Raw genomic sequence first — 22,565 nt, 5'->3', positions numbered from 1 at the left:
TTAGGACAGGGGATGTGTGAGGGGAAAAAAAAAACAACGCATGAAAAACACAATGCCTCTAATGCAAAAATAAAAAAATTGTGCCACAGTTGCAATTCGAACTCGCGTCCTGAGCAAAAATTTGCACACCCTTAGTCGCTGGACTATCCTTTGTTTCTATATCAAAGTTGTTCATTACTAGTATATACAAAGTTCTATATTTAACATAGGCTCCGCCACTATTGTCGAGGCTACGTTGCACCAAAAATTAAGCAAAAATATACATTTGTGTTTTAGATTAACTATATTATCCTTTTTGCTATAACAAACTTTAGCATTTCTGGCTTTCCAACACTTTGAAATGATACTAGTTAAACTTGGCTTGGCTTAATATGAAATTTTGGCTCAACAACTAACTTTTTATGTGGAATATGTGAATTGTCGGAATCAATTACTTAATTAGTTGGATGCGTATTTTTTTGAAAACCTTATTTGGTTTCAATCATTAAGCAATTAGCAATAATTAGATAATATGACAAACTTTTCATTCTATTTTCGATTTTTAGTAGGTGTGTCGAGCCAAATACGTGATCAGAAAACAAACAAAACATTATTTGACAAGAGGACTTTTAACAAACACTTGATCTGCATTTCAGGTTTCTTCGTCTCTTCCTCTTTTCACATTGAGCACTCACAACATTCTCCTCTTGCTCTTTACTCTTCTCACTGCAAAACTCGTTCTCGTTCATTTCAGTAAACATCAATGGTGAAGAACAAGGCATGGAGAATAATACCAAGACCCCTTCTCGAAACAGTCCTCAACAACCACGCTCAACACCACCGTGTCCCTCAACCCCTTTTTCTCCACGGCCCACGTGGCGTCGGAAAAACCACCCTCATTCTTGAACGTAAGCTAATTGCTTCACTCTATTACACTATTCATTCTTATATTAACTCCAAATGGGTTTATTGTATTTTATACAAGCCCTTTTTAAAATTTTGGCATAAGGGTAGGAGGTGGTTGTCCTTATGCCGAGAGTCTATCGAAAACATGCTCTCTACCTTGAGCTCTCAAGGTAGGGGTAAAGTCTGCGCATACTCTACCTTCCCAGACCCCACTCTGTGGGATCGAAATGGGGTTTCAATGGAGGAATACCCGGAGTGCGTTACTTATTCTCCTCATTTACTTTTCCTTCAGTACTAGTACTCAGTTATCACTTATTTTTCGATGTGTATTAATAGCTATTGCTGCATTTGTTTTGTATCTTGCTATTGTGTTGTCTATTTTCTTACAATCTTGCATCGGATACCTTTCCTTTGAACTGAGGGTCTATCGGAAACCTCCTCTCTACCCCCACAATCAGTGTATTACACAATATTTTCATATTAGCGATTACCAATCCAAAATTCAGAGTCAAACGGGTTTAGTGTATTATACACACACACACACACACACACATTTTTAATTTTTGGCATAAGTAATTTTTGACCTTATAGATAGGAGGATAGGAGGATATGAGGGTTGCAGATTAGGGTAGGAGGTTAGTAGTTAGTTGAGTGTTGTCTCGCTTTGCGGGATAGGCTTGGTGGTAGTTTGGAGCACCATATCTGTCGTATCTGTTTCTACTTTCTTACCAGTAGTATTAGCACTATTCTCATAGTTTTTTGTTCTTTGGTTATCGTATTATTTCGCTCTATGCTATGTATTGCCTTCCTTATTAGTTGTCATGTCTCCTTCATTTCCGAATTTCCTTTTTCAAATTGCTTTGAATTGTCTTACTTGAGTCGAGGGTCTATCGGAAACAACCTCTATATCTCCACGAGGTAGGGGTAAGGTCTGGGTACGCTCTTACCTTCCCCAGACCCCACTTGTTGGTCTACACTGGGTATGTTGTTGTTGAACTTGCTAACTAGACATCGGTTTTTTTGTGTTACTACAACTATGTTTTTCAGGTCTTATGGGTAAATGGAACACTGGCCCTCATATCACAGGCTACGTGGACTTTGCCGAATCCATAAAAGATCATCACCCAGTTCATGGCCAATCATTTCCATGGGGTTCTTGGTCTAACTGTGATCCTCCTTCGCTGCCTTTTCTTAGAAATCAACTCGAAAGTTGCTTGGAATCGATGGCCCAGAAAGGTATTAAGCTTGGAACTATAAGTTCTCATCAGATTTTCACTGTTTTGAGTAAATGGCATGGGCTCAATACAGCACTTAAACAGATCCTAGATGGTAGTAATTCCAACCCTAGAAAGGCTGTTTCAGTTAGGAATAATTCAGTGTTGAGTTTATGGGAAAGGGCGGTTTTTGCGTCAAGTGTTCGATTAAATGCCCAAGAGAAGGGTGGGTTGAGTTTGGAGGAGGATACATATTATAGGGAAACAACGGGGGCTTTGAATTTGGCTAAAGAGGTTATAAGGGTGCAGCAGAAGTGGAGAGCTAACGCGATTAAGCATTTGAATCAGACCGGTGGGTTTTCAAGGCCCTTGGCCAATTCAGCAACTGATTGGCCCTGTTTGTTATTGGAACTCCTTTCATCCGCCGCTGAAATAGATTATTTCCAGGTAATCGGAATTAAGTTGGGTTTTTGATTTCATGCAATTATAGGAGTTTAAATTGGTATCGGACAAGAAAAATGGCTATTTATATGTATTGGTGGAAATTACAAATGGGGAGCTAATACCTGAAATACGAATAACTTGTGTCTTGTGCTTTATATAATATGATGTTTTCTTGGTTGGACATGTCAAAATGAATAGCCGAAGCTGGTGATAAACAATATTGAAGTTCTAAAGAATGCAATACTGACGGATGATTCTACAGTCCGTGCATCCTTGTATCATGATAGTCTGATATGGAGAATAATAGCCTTGGGTGCAAATGAGAGATCTCTTCCAGTTATTCTTGTAACATCTGATAGGTAATGCCACTTAAAATTTTCTTTTAGCCTAAGACCAAGTCGTTGTACTTACATTTTATAATGCTCTGTTGCATCATGTTTGAAATGCATGTGTTATGTCTAGGACCTGCATTTGTCATGCATCTCAATGGATCAAATCGTCAAACTTTCATTTTATAATGTTCAGTTGCATCATGGGTTTGAAATGTATGCATTATGCCTCATGTTATATCTAGCATCTAGATAAGTCACACAGGTATACATGGTGCCTCTCTTAGTTCAGAAATTTCAAGTTTAATAGTCACAGAATACAGATAAAAAGAAGTGTAGCACTCCAACTTCCATATTCTATAGAAGAAATGCGGTGAAGTGCTATGACCTTATTTAAAAAAAAAAGGCTTTAAGGTGATAGGTCTTTTGTGGTTGAAGTGCATGGAGTGTAGAAGAATATAAGTGGCATGAGGTGGTATGTGCGAACTGCTACTTATCCTCCTTGGCACATCTGATGCATGTTTGAACGTGGAAACCCTCTGTATCTTCTATGAATTAGGAAAGCTAAAGTATGCGTCAGTTTTTTTTTTTACAATTACCATGAAATCTTTGAGGGCCAGTTGCCACTGTTTGAACTCGGCATATAATGGTCCCCTCTCCTCTACCCTTCTCCACTTAAATATCAGGTTTTTTCTTTGACTCATGATGTGCACCTAACCTATGCATTATGTGTTGCGCTCTTACCACTAGACCGAAGTCCTGAGGGGCAGTATGAGTCGGTTTTTCATTCAGTAGGTCCCAAAAGAATGATCTACATCCTGGATTTGTGCAAAATGCATCCCTTGAATTGAATATGTGAATTTATGTAAGCTTCAGTGGTGCACGGGATTAGGATGCTTTGGAGGTGAAACTACATTGTGGCATCAAACATCATCAAAGAAACTTGGTGCATCATTTGTTTAGAATGCAATGGGTGATGCCGGGCACAATGAAGGAGGCTTTGCATAGTTGGAATCAGAGAAGAGGGAAGAGAAGATGAAGGGAATGGAGTGTCGTCCCTTTAGCAATCATGTGGGTCATTTGGAAAGAGAGAAATAGGAGGGCATTTGAAGGGGTGGAGCAAGATTTTTTAAAGTTGCAAAGTAGTGTTTTATATCTAGTTTTCTTTTGGTGTGCTTATGGGGTCCCTATTTGTATAGAGGATTGGGCCTCTTTTGTTGAGAATCATATTTTGGGGTGGATTCTCTCCTTTTGGTATACGGCTTATATACGGGGATTTCCCCATTTGTTAATAAAAATATTTACCTTATCAAAAAAATTACTGTTGCTTGTCTAACCGGTAGAATTGATGCCCCTTTATGAGAAAACCATAACCACATGTAATGTACTTGCAATATAATGATCTTGCTTTGCAGAATAAAATACTCTTGCTGTCTCACCTGCCTTTCAGTAGTTATATTCATATTTGATTGTTATATGCTCTGAAGAACTATCTTTAGCTTCCTTTTAATTTGATTTGGAGATTCAACACTTAACAAGAAAATTATTGCAGCTACTATTCTTATCGTGCCTATATGGATTTTGGATTTCCGGACATTTTCATCTCACGTGAGGTAAACACATCAGAATTATTTAAACTTACTTCTCCACCTCTCAATGGGTGTGATTGTATGAATCTTTTGTTTATTAGCTTATCAAGTAAAAAGAAAGAGGATGTGAAGCTATTGCACAATTTTTTCTATGTATTGCTTTGGTAAACTACAAAAGTGTTATGATGCAGTTTAAACCTTTTTCTACTGCCTTGTCTTGATGGGGGATCTATAAAACTATGAAGGATTTTCTCAAGCGCATGCTTGTTGCATATTTTCTTCGCTTTCCCTCTTTATTTTGTTTATTATTGACATGTTTCTTCATTGAAGTGATAGTGCCATCTTTCTCGTAGTGGTTAAATTTTATAGGCAACTTAATTTGTGTATGTCTGGTTTCTGTTTGTCTTGCACGTCTTACTAAAATTTGCTTTTTCTTGTGAACTATGGATATATCTAACTTTATTTTTATTTTTTGATAAGTAGCTTTGATACATATCACTTTGTTGGAAATGCAGACTTTTGGGTGGACTCCTGCAGAAGCTAAAATGCATATGGTTGATGACTATTTTAGTCAATCAGAGGTATAGTCTTCTTTACCACAGATATACAATCATAAAAATATGCTTTTTGGCTCAAATTATATCATGATGATGATTTTGCATTCGGCTGATCTTGAGCTCACTTATTTTGCAGTGGAATGTGATTGTTGAGGTGCTAGGACCAAATCCAAGACATCTATTTGAGATTTATGCACTCAAGCTAAGTAATTACTACCAAAAGTGAGTACTTATTTTCTTATATTACAATTGATCTACGGCAATAGAAGCTCCCAGCTCGCGATTGTCATATAAAGATCGTGAAACCCAGTCAATTTCATAAACTGCTGATCTGGGGTTGTTTTTCTTATAAGAACAATAGAAATTCCAAGTATGCATTACACTATGAGGGGAAATGAGGTTGACCAGTTTCTTGGGTATATTAAAATAAACCATTTTCCCAAGAGAGACCAATAGTACTGGTCATTTTTGTGTTTTTTTTTTTTAAATCAAGTGCCAATGGACAGCTTTTGGGAACTTCCTGGAAAGCTTGCTATGGCATGTAATCTGCAGCAATTCACATATTACTTTTTCTTTGGAAAGGAAAATGGAAGGGGTCTCCGGGAAAATAGACTAAGGTAGGGAACATTGTCATAGACAACTTTACATCCCATGTTTTCCAAGAAAGCAACTTCCCTTTATCTAGATATTTCCAGTGCAATCTCTAAATCCGTCATCATTTGTCATGGTGGGGTTACATAGTTCTACTTTTTTGTTTTGGCTGAAGTATTGTTCCTTTATACATCTTATATCTCAGCTTTGTGATTTACAATGCATGCGTCATTCCTTCTTCGCCTTTTCCCTAATATTGTCTTTTATTCTCCTTGTATATGTGACTTAAATCTCATTTAGATATGTGCGAAAATTGTCATTTCCTGTTAACATATGTGGAATACTGTTAGATAATTTTGCCATCCTCGACTAAATTATAATCACATATTAAGCCACTCCTATATTTTGTGGCATCTAGGGTCATGAGTGAGAAGAGCAGTAAATTTGAGGATATCGTGGACGCATACTTGGCATATCTTCAAGTAAGTTCCAGAATAAATACAATTTTCACTGCTTTTGGTTTTTAACTTGTTTCAGTTGTGGAGCTTTTACCCCTGTAAGTGTATCAGCTGAAGTTTGTGAGTCAGATAAATGTTAAGGAAAAAAAAAAAAAGAACAAAAGGAAAACCAACTTTTCAGAATCTTCTTATCTTGGGATTCCTTTAAACCTGTTGATTTTGATCAGGATGCTCCTTTTGAGTTCGTTCATAAAAATGAAGGCATGTTTCAGTTTCTATCACTTACTAGATGTGGTATGTCCGTGCAAACCCGGGCCCAACAAATTGAGATTGAATTACAATTCTTCGTACTTCTAAACATAGATTAAATGCCATTTCATCGATTCAGACCACACCAACTTCCAATTGGCAAAACATAAACTAAAGCCAGGATAAAATAAAACTACAAAATTATACATCAAAGAAATATTTGTATTGTTCGAGCATGACACAAGATTCTTTGGTCGTGTATTTCTTCATTGCTTGCAGAGTGCAACTCGTACTTCAATTCATGCCAGCGCACAACACGTGTTTCTAGACTGCACTTCATGCAAAAACACGGCACTACAAGTCTACAACCTCTAATAATAGAAACACAAGTTAATAAAACACACCTAATGGAGGTCTCAGGTTCGAAACCCCTACCTACGACAGCAGGGGATTTGCCTTCTGGGTCGAGCTCGTCGCACGGGGCTTGCCTAGTGCGGGTTATCTCTCCTGTGTTGTTTGCGAGCTATTACACAGGAGCTGGGTTTACCCTGTGCGCACCTGAAGGGTAGCGGCTGCGGGTTCCCATGTTATTAAAAAAAAAACACACACACACACACCTAAAGATGCAGATGTAACTCATGTAAGAGGCAATGTCCGTATTTCCATATTAATAAAGCAAAAGCAAATACTCATTGTAGAACCTTAATCTTTTTGCTTCTGTGTTTTACCAACACTAACAACTATCTTCGATCCTACAAAACAGAGCATATGCTCGATTGCTTCAGCCGAACTGAACAACCAAACATGTGGTTAATGATCAGTAGGTTAGAAAATAACAATACAACCCTTTCTACCAAGTGATTTGTTCAACATATAACAAAAATCACTGGTTAGTCCCATCACTTACCAGGTTGATGACCAACTTTTTATTTAATCACAGGACCTGTGAAATTCAGTACATACGCACGCCTTATATTCTAACAGCCAGATTTAAATGCATACAATATTTTATTTGTAACTATAAGACAATTTTGAAGGAACTACTTGGAGTTCATACATGAATATGCACCAAATTAGGTGATGCACTTCTATAAATCTCACCTTTTATACTTTGAATTCTTAAGTAGAAATTGTTAAGGTATATATCTCAACAAAAATCACAGCAATAGTAAACCTAACCACATGTCTACCAACAGAACAGAGGTAAGAACTCAAGTATTAGTACCAACCAAGTGTGGAATACCTCCAAAATCAGTCCAAAAGATGCCAGTTAAGGGGTCTAAACTCTTTGAAGACATGTATGGTGTGAAAAGAGACGGACTTCAAGAGTTGGTAGTTTTCTGTTATAAATTCTACGGCTAATGAAGTGCGTTATGGCTTTCTTTCTGTTTACTGTAACCATGTACTTGTGTCACCACAACTCATGGTGGTGTTTACAAGGATTACCAGTTAGCTCAGTTAATTTGTTGATGACACTTCCACTTTCATGGCTGCTATTCTTGACTCTGCCAATATAATTCTCAATTCAGGATGCCCTAATATACATTTCAGACATTTGACTTTATATTTGAACAGCTTTATTTGTCACTCTCGAGGAGTTGAGAATAAAATAAAAACTTTCATTATCACTTTTTTGAAGTTCTTTAGTTAAGAACAAACTATACCCTATCATTGTCAGCTAATGTCTTGCCATAGGATTAGTTCCTATGTTGCTCGGACTCGGGTGCGGGCGTCGGATACGGGTACGGATCTAGAGGTCGGATTCGTCATGATCTAAATTTTAAGATTCGTGGGTACGGGTCTAAGGTACGGATACGGGTGCGGGGATTCAGCAAAAAGCAATTCAGAATTCTAAAAATAGAGTTATAAAACCTAAATTATGAGATATTATGTAGAAAACCTAAGGAGAAAATATTGATCGAAGAGAATCTCGGAAGGAGATAACAGGAAAAGGAGTGACATAGAAATTTCTATATACAAGTTATTCCATTTTCTTCAATTTCACCATAGCTTTTGGTTTGACTACGTAACGTCATTGAATCTGTACCGAATTTCTCCCCCGATTTTGGTCGAAGTACCCAAAATTGGTTGACCAAATCGGGTATGGATTCGACACCCACACCCACACCCACACCCCTGTCGTGTCGACACAGGTGCGGCACCGAAAGTGAAGAGTCCGAGCAACATAGATTAGTTCAACTACCTTTCGGGCAACACATGCCAAGTTGCCAACAAATGATTTGATTTCATTGTGTAGCTTTAACTTGCTGATCAAATGAACAACTGTGTGGAGCAGGGAGTAAGAGGAAGAGATAACAACCTTATCCACATAATTAAATCAAGTAGTAATCTAAGTTCTTGATAAATCACCAACGAAAACACTACCACTTATCAAGTGATGAGGTAGGAAATACATTAGTCTTCTTTAACAATGTCCAGAGATGCGGCAAAATGATTTGCTCGATTGTTCCTCCAATCAACAACTCCTTCAAATCAGTACTTGCCTGTGAAATGCTGAGAATTAAGATCGTGTTGAGGCTTTACAAAATCTCTATAAATAAAAATATTGGCAGAAACTAATATTTGCAATTGATTTAGAAGCACTTTTCCAATTGTAGTTAACAAATGAAAATCTTATGATTTTCTTGTCTTCACAAGATCTGGTCTTATATTAGGAGGTATAGGAAGCATGGTATCAGGTATGTCTGTCATACTATAAAAATCCAACATGATAAATAGAAGGGTCCTGGTGTTTGTGGAGAGTTGATAAATCCATCAAGAATATCTGGAGAATGATACCTGCTTGCATTTTTTGGAGTATTTGGTTAGAGAGGAATAGGAGATGTTTTGATGGGGTCTCAACTCCCATATGCTCTTTAAGGACTAAATGTATTTCTAGTTTATTTAGTTGGTCCAGTGTGACCTCAGTAAATAGTCCAGATCAGTTGCTGGACTTCACTAGCTCTTTAGCTCTGGCTTAGTCAGTTTTTGTATAGAAGCCAGGAATATTTTTTGTAAGCTTCAGTGATTTATCTTGTAACTACTGCATCTTCTTGATGCTTTTTTCTTTAATGAAATCACTTACTTCATAAAAAAAAATAATAGAAACAACTTAATAATTGGATGTACAACCGAGTCTTGTAATACTAGCGCAAAATGTTGCACACACGAAGAAACAAAAACTGAAAGTACAACTGAATCTTGTATAGAAGTGCAAAATGTTGCACACACGAAGAAACAAAAAATGAAAGTAAATTGCAGAGCGATACCACCTGAGTACGAAATGCTGAACACACAAAGGAAACATGAAATTACTGAAATGCCCTCAATCAGCAATGTAAATGACATTTTGCAAGTATTTGAGCTTGCATTCGTGATACTGCATTTGAGCTTGCCTTTGAATCACGTTTTACAGCTCATAGTTGAAATTAGTGAAATGCCCTAAACAATAATGTAAATTACATTAAGCAGTCATGTCGATCCGAGTCTTCAACCCATGCTTCTATAATAGTAGAAATAAGCTATAGGTACATTGGACTTTGCAACTATTTGAGCTTGCATTTGCGTCACTAATTCTTGTTTTATTTGCGATATTTTATTCATGACTAATTCTTGTTTTATTTGCCATATTGTATTCATGTACAAAGTTCAAGTTAGCTTTCGTACAAGCTCATTGCTGCTAGTTTTCTCTCCCATATAAAAAGATTTATACAACTCTACAACTAGGAATAGGCAGATATCTATGAATACAATTGATATAAATGAGTAATGTGCTGAATTATCTCGAGGAAACTTGGTTGATTTTCAATTCATTACAAAGTCAAATGTCTTTTTCCATTTAGTTAAAAGTTTTCGAGCTATATATTTCATTACTTAGTGAGAGTTGTGCCTTGCATCTTGATTTGTTTGACCCAGAATGCAGACTGATAGAGAGACTGTCAAGGGAAAAAAAAAATTAAGGAGTTCTGAATATAATTTGCATCCTTGAGATATCACGATTATGTGAGGAAGTGTCTCTAGTTTTGGTGCCTTAGTTTGGAAAAATTGTACATGAGTTCGGATTATTAAGCTAATTAAAATAGTATACAGAAAATTAAATGCTGAAAAACACTGGATTGGGGATCATAAGATAATTAAGACAATATCCATGTCACAGCAGCTGCAAATAGAAATCGAGCAGACTTCTTAAATTTGTATAATATTCGACTTTTCAATTACGAAAATGTTTCACGGCCAACATATGAGAACTTCCAAATGTTTAGAATCTTTGCTGAAGTCTAAGCCCTCTGCTATTCTTACCTGTATTGTAGGTAACAGTAGTTAATCCTGCCATGGATAGAGCATTGTCACTTCTACAGAAGTTTGCAGTTGATGCACGAAATGGAAGAATTTTGAAGGACAAGCTAAGTTTTGGTGCTCCGTGGAGACACCCTCCGTCTTCTGATGATCCTACATTGTGTCGTCAATGGGCTAAAATTCAACTTATGGACTTTGTTCAGTGTCTTGTGAATACAGAATTTGGGGTATCTTTCATCTTTTCTAGTTTGTAAGCTAATAAGCTGGTGCTAGCTACAACTGTCTAATATAAAGCATAGCACTAAATTAGTCAATGTGAAGAGCATCATTTGTAGAGCTATTATTTACACGCTACTCTGTTGTTTTGTGTCTTCACTTAGAAATCATGTAAATGATGCTCTTTGCAATACTTTCTGGTCTAATTTATCAAAAAGTGCAGAAAGTATGAATACACCAGGACCATCATAAAACAGAAAAAACATTTGAATCATCCTGTTTGTGATGGACCACATGTCTCATTATGTAAAACATCGACCTTATTGTGGCTTCTTATTTGGTACACTGCTGTGTAAAAGGATAAAATGGAAAACAAAAGTTCTGATTCCATGTTTTTGTGCTCTTGTGATTGGGAAAGAAGACATTCCAAAACTTGTTCCTAAATTATGTACATGAAATATGATTACAGTTCTTAGAGCCATTAGTATCATAGATACTTAGGCTTTTTTTTTTTTGCTCCAATTTGCAGGTCAACTACCTAGCTGATTGTAGTCTTGAAATCTTTGATGATCCATCTGCTATTGCATTATTAGAGGTACTTATTAGTCAATTATGCCTTTTCTATTGTGATGTTTCTGTGTTTTCTGTGGTTCTCATTTTTATTCTGAGTTTGAATTTCCTCCTGCGGTTGCTACAAAATTTGCTGTACAATATTTCGCTATAATTCCATGAATATAAAAGGAGGCACCATATGGAAAAAACGATGTGAATACCACCTGCCCAATAGCTGTCCAAAGAGGAAACGGAGATATTAAAAGAACTAAAAAAGTTGACACTCCTCTTACACTGTAAATTTTATGTTTACCTTTTTTTAGGTCGGTCTGCTTTATTCACAACGGGATCCATCATTCCTTCGTCCTGTTTCTCGGGGTATTCAGAGATGCCTTGTTAGATGGTAGGATGTGCATTGTCATTCACCCTGGCTTTAGAACAAGTAAGAAGCATCCACGTGTTTACGCTTTTCGTTGTGCTACAGGCTTGTTCAAGAGCGAATCCAACTGCACTCAAAGAGTTCACTCCAGTTTCTTTGGCAGCGAGTTATACGTGGGCGTAGCTATCGCCATCTGATGTTAGAAGTAGGATACAAGTAGAGGTCATTCAAGGTAATAATTTCTAATAAAACTTCCAACGGGATATTTTTGGTTATGGGTGTTGTGAACGTATTCTCTTGAGCCGAGGGTCTTTCGGAAATAGCCTCTCTATCTTTCGAGATGGGGGTAAGGTCTGCGTACACTTTACCCTCCCCAGACCCCATACTGTGGGATTTCACTGGGTATGTTGTTGTTGTTGTTGGTCTTGTGAGCGTATGTCTATCGAATAGTCTCATTGATGTTGTGATCTCACTTCTTTATATTCTAGAATCACTCTGAGTCAATGGTGTCTGATATACTTTTTTGACATGATTCGCCTGCTCACTAAGATATTGTAAGAAACAAATATAGAAAGCTATAAATATTTCTATTGAGTTCTACATCTTAATGTGGTATTCAACTTTATGTCATTTCCCTTATGCTTTTTGGCGGCTAACATACCATGTGCTATGATCTAATAGGGATATGGTGAATTAATTACTGTTGGTCAAGCTTTTTGATGGATATATGTTTACCTAAGGTTAGACTTCAATAGATTTTGTTTCCTGGAGCCGCACTCTTGCTCTTGACAAGCCTCTTTCATCTGATCACACTTAATAAGAGCTTTGTATTGCTGCATTTCAGGTAATTTGGGGCCAGGCTCATGGTTTACGATGATGAAGATGCCCTTTGACCATTAAAAGAATTGTAAGTAAATCTTGAAGACAATTATTAATTACCCTATCCTGTAGAAGTAGTAGGTTTTCTGTTGAGTAACCTGCCATCGAATATAAATATCTATTAAAGTGTGTTATAGCCAACACTAGGAGTGACAAACGAGCGGGTTGGATCAGATATGAGCGGGTTGAAAATGGGTTAAACAAAAACGGATAATATATCCGACCCACCCATATTTAACACGGATAAAAAATGGGTCAACCGACGGATAATATGGATATTCATATTATCCATGGTTGCAGGAATTGTCAGGTGAGAACACAAGCTAAAAGCCAAGGTTCTTACTTTAAGTTCGAAAATTGGTGGCTTGGGGTTGATGGTTTCAAAGAACTCGTTTCAAAATGGTGGACTGAATTTGAGGTCCATGGCTATCCAGATTTCAAACTCAGCATGCTGAAGTACAAGCTTAAAGAATGGAGCAGGCAAAACTTTGGGGATCTAGTCAATAAGAAGAACAGCCTATTGAATGAACTAGCTGATCTAGACCATATTCAGGATAATAGGGAGCTTAATGAAGAGGAAAAGATGATCAGGGCAACTGTTATGGCTGAATTGGAAGATCTAGCCAAAAATGAAGAAGCAAGTTGGAGACGAAAAAATCCAGGGTCTTATGGTTAAAACAAGGTGATAGATATACTAGATTCTTCCAAAGAATGGCAACATCACACAAAAGATACAACACAATTGACAGATTAATAGTTGGAGGTCAAGAAGTGGTATTTGAGGCTGATATCAAGGAAGTTATGGTTGATTATTATGAGAAGCTGTATTCAGAAACCGAATCATGGAGGCCTTCTCTGAATTATGTTAGCTGTCCCAAGATAACTGAGGAGAAAAGTCAATGGTTGCAAAGACCTTTTTCTGAAGAAGAAGTGCTAAATTCCATCATTTTATGTGCAATCGACAAGGCTCCGGGCCCCGACGGCTTTACAATGGGTTTCTTTAAAGAATGTTGGGATATTCTAAAGGAAGACCTAATGCAAACCATTCTTAATTTTCATCACAATGAATTCTTTGAGAGATCCTTCAATGCTACTTTCATTGCATTGATACCAAAGAAGAATGGGGCAGAAGAACTTAAAGATTTCAGACCTATAAGCCTTATCGGAGGAGTTTACAAGATCATCTCTAAAATCATCACAGAAAGACTGAAGATAGTCATGGGGAAGTTGATTGATGAACACCAAATGGCCTTCTTGAAAGGGAGACGAATTATGGATGCAACCTTACTAGCTAATGAGCTAGTGGACTCCAGATTCAAACAAGGAAGGCCGGGAATTCTATGTAAATTGGATATCGAAAAAGCTTTTGACCATGTAAATTGAGGCTATCTGCTGAAGATCCTGGAAGACATGGGCTTTGGGCACAAGTGGATAAACTGGATCAAATTTTGCATCTCTAGTGTCAGATTTTCTGTTCTGATAAATGGTTGTCCAGCAGGTTTCTTTCAATCTCAAAGGGGTCTCAAACAGGGTGACCCATTGTCACCTTTCTTATTTTTGATTGCTATGGAAGGTCTTAATCACATGGTTAGGACAGCTAAATCTAATGGTTGGATTAGGGGCTTCGACTCTCAGTCCACCATTAGCAACTACCTGGAGATCACTCATTTACTATATGCTGACGATTCACTAGTTTTTTGTGATGCTGAAGTGGAGCAGATCAGACATCTCATAGCAATCCTGACCATTTTTGAAGCCCTGTCTGGTCTTCATGTCAACTGGAGCAAAAGTTCACTCTATCCAATTAATCAAGTTGATGATCTTCAGAATCTAGCATGGAACCTAGGCTGTCAAGTGGGCTCCCTCCCCACTAAGTACCTAGGGATGCCTCTAGGTGCCAAAAACAAATCCAAAGAAACTGGGATGCAGTTTTGGAGAGATGTAACAAGAAGTTGGCAAGGTGGAAAACCCAATACCTCTCTTTGGGTGGCAGAGTTACACTCATTAATTCTGTCTTGGATGCCCTCCCTACATACATGATGTCTCTCGTCCCACTCCCCAGAGGAGTAGAGAAAAAGATTGACAAACTAAGACGAGACTTTCTTTGGCAAGGTAATAAAGTTGATGATGAAAGGAGATGCAAGAACCTGGTCAAATGGGACTCAATCATTTTGAACAAGAAGGAGAGTGGGCTGGGCATTAAGAACTTGGGGTTGCACAACAAAAGTTTGTTGCAGAAATGCCTATGGAGATTCAATTCAGAGGACAATGCTTTATGGAAAAGATTCATTTCCCAGAAATATGGGATGCTAGATCAATGGATTACTAAAGAAGTTAATGGCCCTTATGGTACTAGTGTATGGAAATCTATTAGGTTCCACTGGAATGAATTTTGGGCTAATGTAAATATCATAGTTGGCGATGGCAGAAAAACTACTTTTTGGGCAGATCAGTGGATTGGCCATAACAACCTTCAATCGACTTTTCCTGACTTATACTCTATAAGCCTCCAAGCTCAAGCACAAATCAGTCAAGTTTGGAGCCCTCAAGGATGGGATCTTATTTTCAGAAGAGCTCTCAATGATTGGGAAATTGAAAGCTTAATCAATATGCTCCAGCTCCTAGCCTCTTTTGGAGGAACTTCAGCTTATCCTGATAGACTAAGATGGAAATTAAACAACAAAGGAACTTTCTCTGTTAAGTCTGTTTACTGGAACCTCAACCATAGTACCACCCTGATGGAGATTTGGCCCTGGAAGCTCATTTGGAAAGTAAAAATCCCTTTCAAGGTCTCTTGTTTTGTTTGGTTGGTTGCGAGGAGGGCATGCCTGATCCACGAGAAACTACAAAGAAGAGGTTTTCAGATTTGTTCAAGATGTTTCTTATGTGGCCAAGATGGTGAAACCAATAAGCACCTTTTCTTACACTGCAAGACAACTACAAATCTGTGGAACATGTTCTTTTGTATCCTTGGTATCAATTGGACTATGCCTAATACTACTGTTGAGCTTCTCAGATGCTGGAAGAGTGTAGGGAAGAGAGGTGGAGAAGAAGATTGGTGGCAGATCATCCCAACTTGTGTTTGGTGGACAATATGGAAGGAAAGGAACGCTAGAATTTTTTTAGGGCACTAGTAGCTCTATCCAGAAAATTAGGATGAATTGTCTAAATCTTTTCTATTTTTGGTGTAAACAAAATTTGTGGGGGGAGATAGGAGGCCTGGTAGATTTAATAGGACAAGTGTAAGATTTTGTTGGGTGCTCCTTATACTTTTGCTGTAAAGATTACAATTCAGCTTCAGTTGAAGCTGAATTTTACTGTGAATACAAGTCGTTACCGATATCAAAAAAAACAAAGAAGTAGACAAATGAGTATTGATAATATGGATATCCATATTATCCATCTGTTGGTAAGTAATCAAATGTCATTAGTAAAGCATCAAGAAGATGCAAGGTTACAGGTGAGCAAAAGAAGCTGCTTCAATCAAAACGGGAAGCAAACTGTGACAAAAACCTGTAAAACAGCCAAAAGGAATCCTGCCTATTGTACTAAGCTAAGCTAAAGATAGGGAACTAACAAAATCCAAAAAAGTATCCACACTGTTTACAGGGGTAAGAAAATGCCAACTAAATAAGCACTCTAACATCTAGCCTTGAGAGTACTAATAGGAGTTGAGATTCCATCAAAGCATCTGCTATTTCTCTCCTTCCAGAGACACCAAAAAATAACTGTAGGGATCATTCTCCAGATTCTTTTGATGGTTTTTCCAACTCTCCACAGTGACCAGCTTGCATAGGCATCTTTCATGGATAAGGGCATTACCCAGTGAAGCCCAGTTAAGGAGTAGAACAAATGCCAAAGGTCAGCTGCTGCAGGACAGTGTAAGAATAGATGGTTTACTGTTTCATTGTCCTGCCCACACATGAAACATCTATTGATAAGAATTATTCCTTTCTTCTTGAGATTGTCTTGTGTTAGGCAGGATTCTCTAAGAGCAGTCCAAGTGAAGCAGGAGACTTTGAGAGGCTGCCTAGTTCTCCAGATATGTTTCCAAGGCCATTCGTCAAGAATGCCATTTTGAGAGCTCCAGTAGTTATAACTCTCCTTTACAGTGTAAATTCCATCCTTTGCTTTGCCCCAAAGAATTCTATCTGTATCTTCAACCACCATATGCTTGCCCTCCAATGTTGCTAGAAGATTGAGGAAGTCATTGATTTCGCAATCTTGCAAGTTTCTTCTGAAAATTGGACTCCAACAGTTGTTGTCCCGGTATTGAGCAATTGTGGCATCCTTGTTAGAGGCTATCTGGAACAAAGAGGGGAAAGAATCTTTCAGTAGAGTGTCCCTAAGCCATCTATCTAGCCAGAATCTAATTTTGAGCCCATTCCCAGCCTTGAAAGAGACACTTTGAAAAAAGTCTCCCTGCAGACTACTGATAAATTTCCACACCCCCACACCATATGGTTCATTACTCTTCTTTGGCCTCCAGTGGTCTTCAATGCCAAATTTTGCTTTAATGATGTCCCTCCAGCAACCTGCTTCATTCTGCCCATATCTCCATAACCACTTCATGAGCAAGCTTTTGTTATGAAGCTTTAGATTTCTGATTCCCAACCCTCCATGGACCTTGAGTTGAATGACAGATTGCCATTTTACCGAGGGGAATTTGTGAGTATTGCGGTTGCCCTCCCATAGGAATTTTCTTCTGAGCCTATCAATCTGCTTTAGAACTGAACTTGGCATTGAAAAAAGTGACATGCAATAGGTGGGGATGCTGTCTAGCACACCATTGATAAGAGTAAGCCTACCTCCCATAGATAGGTATTGCATCTGCCAAGTTGCCAGTCTTTTCTCCATTCTTTCAATAACACCATTCCAAATTCCAACTGATTTATTTTTAGCACCCAAAGGAAGTCCCAGATAAGTTGTGGGGAGGGAACCTGTTTTGCAGCTGAGGATGCTAGCAAGTTCCTCCAGGTTAGCAACTGTATTAACAGGGTAAATGGTACTCTTAAGCATGTTGATATGAAGGCCTGAGATGGATTCAAAGATCATGAGAGTAATGTTGAGGTTGGAGACTTGCTGGTTGTCGGCTCCACAAAATATCAAGGTATCATCTGCATATAACAGATGGGAAACAATTATTGAAGTGGAGGGACAAGTACCTACTTGGAAACCTTGAATCCATTGGAGTTCTTTTGCCTTAGCTAACAACTTTGAGAGTCCTTCCATGGCTAGGATGAAAAGGAAAGGAGAGAGAGGACCCCCCTGCCTAAGGCCCTTTTGAGAAAGAGAAAAAACCCACTGGACTTCTATTCACTAAAATTGAGAATTTACTGTTGATATGCAGAAATAAATCCACCTTTCTCCAAAGCCCATTTGTTTCAAGATGTTGACAAGATAAGCCCAGTTAAGTTGATCAAAAGCTTTCTCAGTGTCTAATTTACATAGGATACCAGACTCTCCACTTTTAATTTTTCAGTCTAGCACCTCATTAGCAATCATAGAAGCATCTGTAATCTGCCTATTTTTCATAAAAGCACTCTGTTGCCCTGAAACTAGAGATCCCACCACCTTTTGCAACCTCTCAGCTAGAACTTTTGCCAGCAGTTTGTAGACACTGCCAATTAGACTAATAGGCCTGAAATCTCTGAGTTCCACTGCTCCTTTCTTCTTAGGGATTAGAGCAATGAATGAAGCATTACAGGATCTTATCATTTGGCAGTGCTGATGGAAGAAATTGAGAGCTGCTACCAAGTCTGATTTAATAAAGTCCGAAGATTTCTGATAGAAAGCCATAGTGAAGCCATCCGGGCCTGGGGCGTTGTCAGGGGCACAAGCCATGAGAGCAACTGAGATTTCTAATTCAGAAAAAGGAATTTCAAGCTCCTCCTTTTCTACTGTGCTAAGAGAGGCAAGTCCCTCAAAAACAGCTGAAGGTCTCCAAGTTTCTGTCTCTTCGTAGACTTGTTGAAAATAATCCAGAATACCCTCCTTGATCTTTCCTTTGTCTTCAATCATTTCATCCCCTATCTTTAGTCTGTCAATGCAATTACCCCTCCTGTGAGAGTTTGCCATTCTTTGGAAGAACTTCGTATTCTTGTCTCCATCTTTTAGCATCTTGATTTTTGTCTCCATGAAATTCCTTCTGCAATGGCAATCTGCTGAAGTTGCATTTTCAGGTTGAGTGATTGCATTTTCTCCTCTTCTGATAGAGTTCTAAGATCAGCCTCCTGATCTAGCTTCCCCAATTCCATTAGAGCCTTGTTCCTTTGGACTTCTATTTTCCCATATACCTCTTTATTCCATTTAGTTATATCCCTCTTGAGATTTCTGTGTTTCTAGATGAGAACAAAGTCCGGAGTGCCCAAAACAACGTAAGAGTTCCACCAGCCTCTTACCATTTCAATGAAGCCCTCTGACTGCAACCACATGTTCTCAAACTTGGAAATAAGAGGGTGAAGCTTTCCAATCCCCACTCTCCAAAATAATAGGCTTGTGATCTGAGAGAACTCTAGGCAATGTGTACTGTTTAATGGCATTGAACATTTCACTCCATTTAGGTGAGATGAGATACCTGTCAATTCTTAAGGCTTGGAAAGGCTCCTCCCCTCTTGACCAAGTAAATTGAGCTCCCTGAAGTGGAGGGTCAATCAGTTCCAAGTCCAGAATTGTGTTAGAGAACCCCTGCATGGCCCTAGATCTTCTGTTGCAGTTCATTCTTTCCTTTTCAAATCTACAGACATTGAAATCCCCTCCTATCACCCACAAATCAGACCATAAACCCCTAACAGATGTTAATTCTAGCCATAGATCCTCCCTTTCTGGATTAGTGTGAGGTCCATAGACACCTGTGAAAACCCATTTGAAGTCCTCACATAGACTTTCAAATCTACAAGAAAGTGAGAATCCGTGTCCAAACACTGGAGAGCATCTGTGTCCAAACTCGACCCATGCAGCTTTAAACTGTCAGCTTCTCAAATCACAGAATCCTTAGACACCCTTGCGTTGGAAGTTCAAGCTTCGAAGCTCAAGGATTTGGAAAATATGGAGGGGGGAATTTCTCAATTGGAAGCAGACGATGAAGCTGATAGGGCAGACTCTTTGTTAGGTGTATGCAGTCCAAATCTCTCCAATTCTCAGACTCTTCTCCTCTGATTCTGATTTTTCTTCAATCTCCTTCAATAAGTTTCTTCCTCTAGCTTGGCATGGCGAGCTTCACAATAAAAAAATTGACATTCCGGAGGTGGTGAAAACTTCTAAATGGACTAAATTGACTATGATGAAAGCATGCAAAGTGTTGGGAGTGAATGTTGCAGGTTTTGAGCATGAATTATTCGACATTATTTTGAGAATGGAGGAAAGGAAAAAAGCACAGCTACTAGTACAGAACAAGAAAACAGGGGAATCCAACAAGAAGGGGAAAAATAAACAGCAAGTGAACTCAAAAAATTGGACTGGGGACTCCAAGAAAGCAGTGGGAAAAAAGAAAGGGGCAGGTCTCAAAAGGTTCTCTCCAGATGAGAATCAAATTACTCAGCTGGAATGTACAGGGGCTTAATGAAAAGAAAAAGAGAAGCACTTTGAAATCTCTTATTCACAAATGGGGTGCAGATATTATATGCTTACAGGAAACAAAAATTGAGGAATGGAATTCTTCACTAATCAGTCAAATTTGGGGGAATAGATGGATTTCATGGGCAGAACTCAAAGCTATTGGCACAAAAGGTGAAATCTTAATGATGTGGGACATATTATCCATCTGGATATCCATTTTTTAGTGAATAATATGGATAATACCATATTTGATTCATTTTTAAATGGTATTATCCAACCCATATCTAATGGGTCGGATTGAATGGTTACTTGTTTTCTTAGCCATTTTGCCAGCCCTAGCCAACACCGAGGGGTTAAGTTTGAAGGAAGCGAAGAAGAAGGGACATTCTAGCTTTCTTCTAAAAGAACTGACCAGAATTCCCGATAAAGAAAACCGTCAGTGCTATTTCAGTTTGACATATTGCTTTATTTCCTTGTGCTAAAGCTTCTTGGCTTCCAGAGCCATAGTGCTATAGAGAAACTGCATTCTGTTTGACACTTTCACTGACATATCATGCACTGACTTGGTGTTTCCCTTAGGGAAGTTGTGTATAATCACCCTTAACGACTAATTATGACTTGTTTTGCTACTATTCTCTTATCAGAAACATTTTTCATATGCTTCGTGTGGTGTTGCTTCTTGGCTTTGATTTTTTGCTTCATCATTGGTTTTTACTTACAGTTGATGTGTAGAGTACTGTGATTTCTCTCTTCTATATTCATTGAGCTAAAGTTACATTTGCAGTGTACTGTTGGTTGGAGCTGTTACAAATTTCTTAGGTGCAATATTGTTCTCATTCATCATCTGTGATCCTTTGAGTTCTTCCCCTCTTCGGTCAAATGTAGCATCCCCACCATAGATTTTGAATGGTGAAGAATAGACCTAGAAACATCCAGACTGAAGTACACAGTCAATTGTGGACTTCTTTTATTGGAGCTTGGTGGTGGTCTCTCTTCAATACTCGAAGTCAGTCTTTTCCTTTATTTAATTGGTATGGAGGATTTTTTAATTTCATTTTTGGGTGGTGCGGAATGGAATGGAAAGGGAGAGAGAGAGATACGGCGGCAACCTTGAAGATCAGCCTGCAAATGAAGAGTAAAAATTAAAGATCACCTCAAATGAAGGGCAATCCGCGCAAAAAGAAGTATACCGTGGTAGAGCCAAATATATGGAACCCTTCGTTAGAAGATTTAATTGTGTATTTATATAGGTAAAAATTACTCTTGATATCTGTATATTAAATTTTGTCCAAGTTTAACGCAATTTCTGGTTTCGCCACTAAGAGTCTAAGACTGTATATCCTTATGTCTCTCGAACAATAAACATGAAATGATATTATTCATAATATTTGGTTAATAATGAAAAAAAAAAAGTCACACAAGTCAAATTAAAAGAAAAGGATCACTATCACTTTTTCTTATAGCGGTGTTGAAATGCCTTTCAAAAAGACAATTGAGCCACAAAGTACTCGAACCTAAATTTTGGATCTTAGGTTTTTTGGAAGTTACAAATTTACCAGTATATGATAGGCCAATAGTATGTTCATTAGTCTACTAACAAAAAGAACGAAAAATATATCTAAACTAAATGCTGTTATTAACCTCTACGAAGTGAAGTGAGAAAGATGTATCTGTCGATATAGCTCAATAGTTAGAAGTGATTATAATTTAAACTGCAGTATCACGAATTTAAATTAAATGGTCTTACAATTATTACCAATTCGTCGAAGGAAATGAAATTTTAAACAATGATAAGATCTGCCTAATGGTGGACTTTAGAGATATCGCAGGGCCCTCATATTTGGATGATTTCAAATTTGTCGGAAAATGGAGGCTTGCATCATGACAAATAAGGCATTTGGTTAAGAAAATTTGATTAGGTGTCTTAATTTCTTTGTAGAAATGAAATGTAATCATAATCATCAAGGTTCATGCACATGCTTATTTTTATTTTTTTTGGGTCCTTCTTAAAGCTTTAGTTCTCACTCAAATCAAAACCAAAGATGAAAATTGTTCATGCACAGTAATTGCTAAACTGTATATGCACCCCCCACCCCAAGTTTTCTCTTTCTTTTTCTCCTGTTTTTTCTTTACATTTTTTTTTTCAATTTTCCTTGTATATTCTATTACCTTTGACAATGATTTTGGAGCCCCCAAAAGAAAAAGAATACACAGAGAAAAAATGAACAGTCAAAATCCCATAGATAAAAGCCATAGCTCTTAGCCAAGCGTGTGAGTTTCTTTGGTTTAATTAAGTTAATTAGGAGCTTTGGAATGAGATCAAATTAAAGGTCTATTTCTTTTGTTTTTTTGATTAAGAAAATGTGTGAT

General features: G+C 37.9%; 1 protein-coding gene across 3 annotated transcripts; it reads left to right on the top strand.

Moving 5' to 3' along the window:
• Nucleotides 1-327: 327 nt before the first annotated feature.
• LOC132640779 (uncharacterized) lies at nt 328-21,069 on the top strand. Of its 3 annotated transcripts, XM_060357532.1 has the most exons (15): nt 328-635; nt 734-887; nt 1,933-2,546; nt 2,742-2,902; nt 4,425-4,485; nt 4,977-5,042; nt 5,155-5,240; nt 6,028-6,091; nt 10,627-10,839; nt 11,358-11,423; nt 11,704-11,783; nt 11,865-11,991; nt 12,441-12,499; nt 12,604-12,666; nt 20,980-21,069. In XM_060357532.1, exons 2-12 carry the CDS (start codon nt 743-745, stop codon nt 11,977-11,979), a joined length of 1,671 nt encoding a protein of 556 aa, XP_060213515.1. In that variant the 5' UTR covers nt 328-635; nt 734-742; the 3' UTR covers nt 11,980-11,991; nt 12,441-12,499; nt 12,604-12,666; nt 20,980-21,069. The 3 variants fall into 3 exon arrangements, with proteins under 3 accessions (XP_060213515.1, XP_060213516.1, XP_060213517.1); XM_060357534.1 differs by lacking the exons at nt 328-635; nt 734-887 and adding an exon at nt 968-1,140; XM_060357533.1 differs by lacking the exons at nt 328-635; nt 12,604-12,666 and having other exon boundaries at nt 652-887.
• The last annotated feature ends 1,496 nt before the right edge of the window (nt 21,070-22,565 follow it).

Source organism: Lycium barbarum, chromosome 5 (genome assembly GCF_019175385.1).
Source record: "Lycium barbarum isolate Lr01 chromosome 5, ASM1917538v2, whole genome shotgun sequence".
In the NCBI taxonomy this organism is placed as follows: domain Eukaryota; kingdom Viridiplantae; phylum Streptophyta; class Magnoliopsida; order Solanales; family Solanaceae; genus Lycium; species Lycium barbarum.
The sequence above is the reverse complement of the archived record's forward strand: the minus strand, read 5'-3'. Positions and strand labels throughout refer to the sequence as shown.

Excerpts from the sequence above, each read along its gene's own strand:
- LOC132640779 (XM_060357532.1), top strand. The coding sequence starts at position 743 with ATGGTGAAGAACAAGGCATGGAGAATAATACCAAGACCCCTTCTCGAA. Across the intron at positions 4,486-4,976 it reads ACATTTTCATCTCACGTGAG|ACTTTTGGGTGGACTCCTGC; the intron begins GTAAACACATCA and ends TTGGAAATGCAG. Across the intron at positions 10,840-11,357 it reads TTGTGAATACAGAATTTGGG|GTCAACTACCTAGCTGATTG; the intron begins GTATCTTTCATC and ends TCCAATTTGCAG.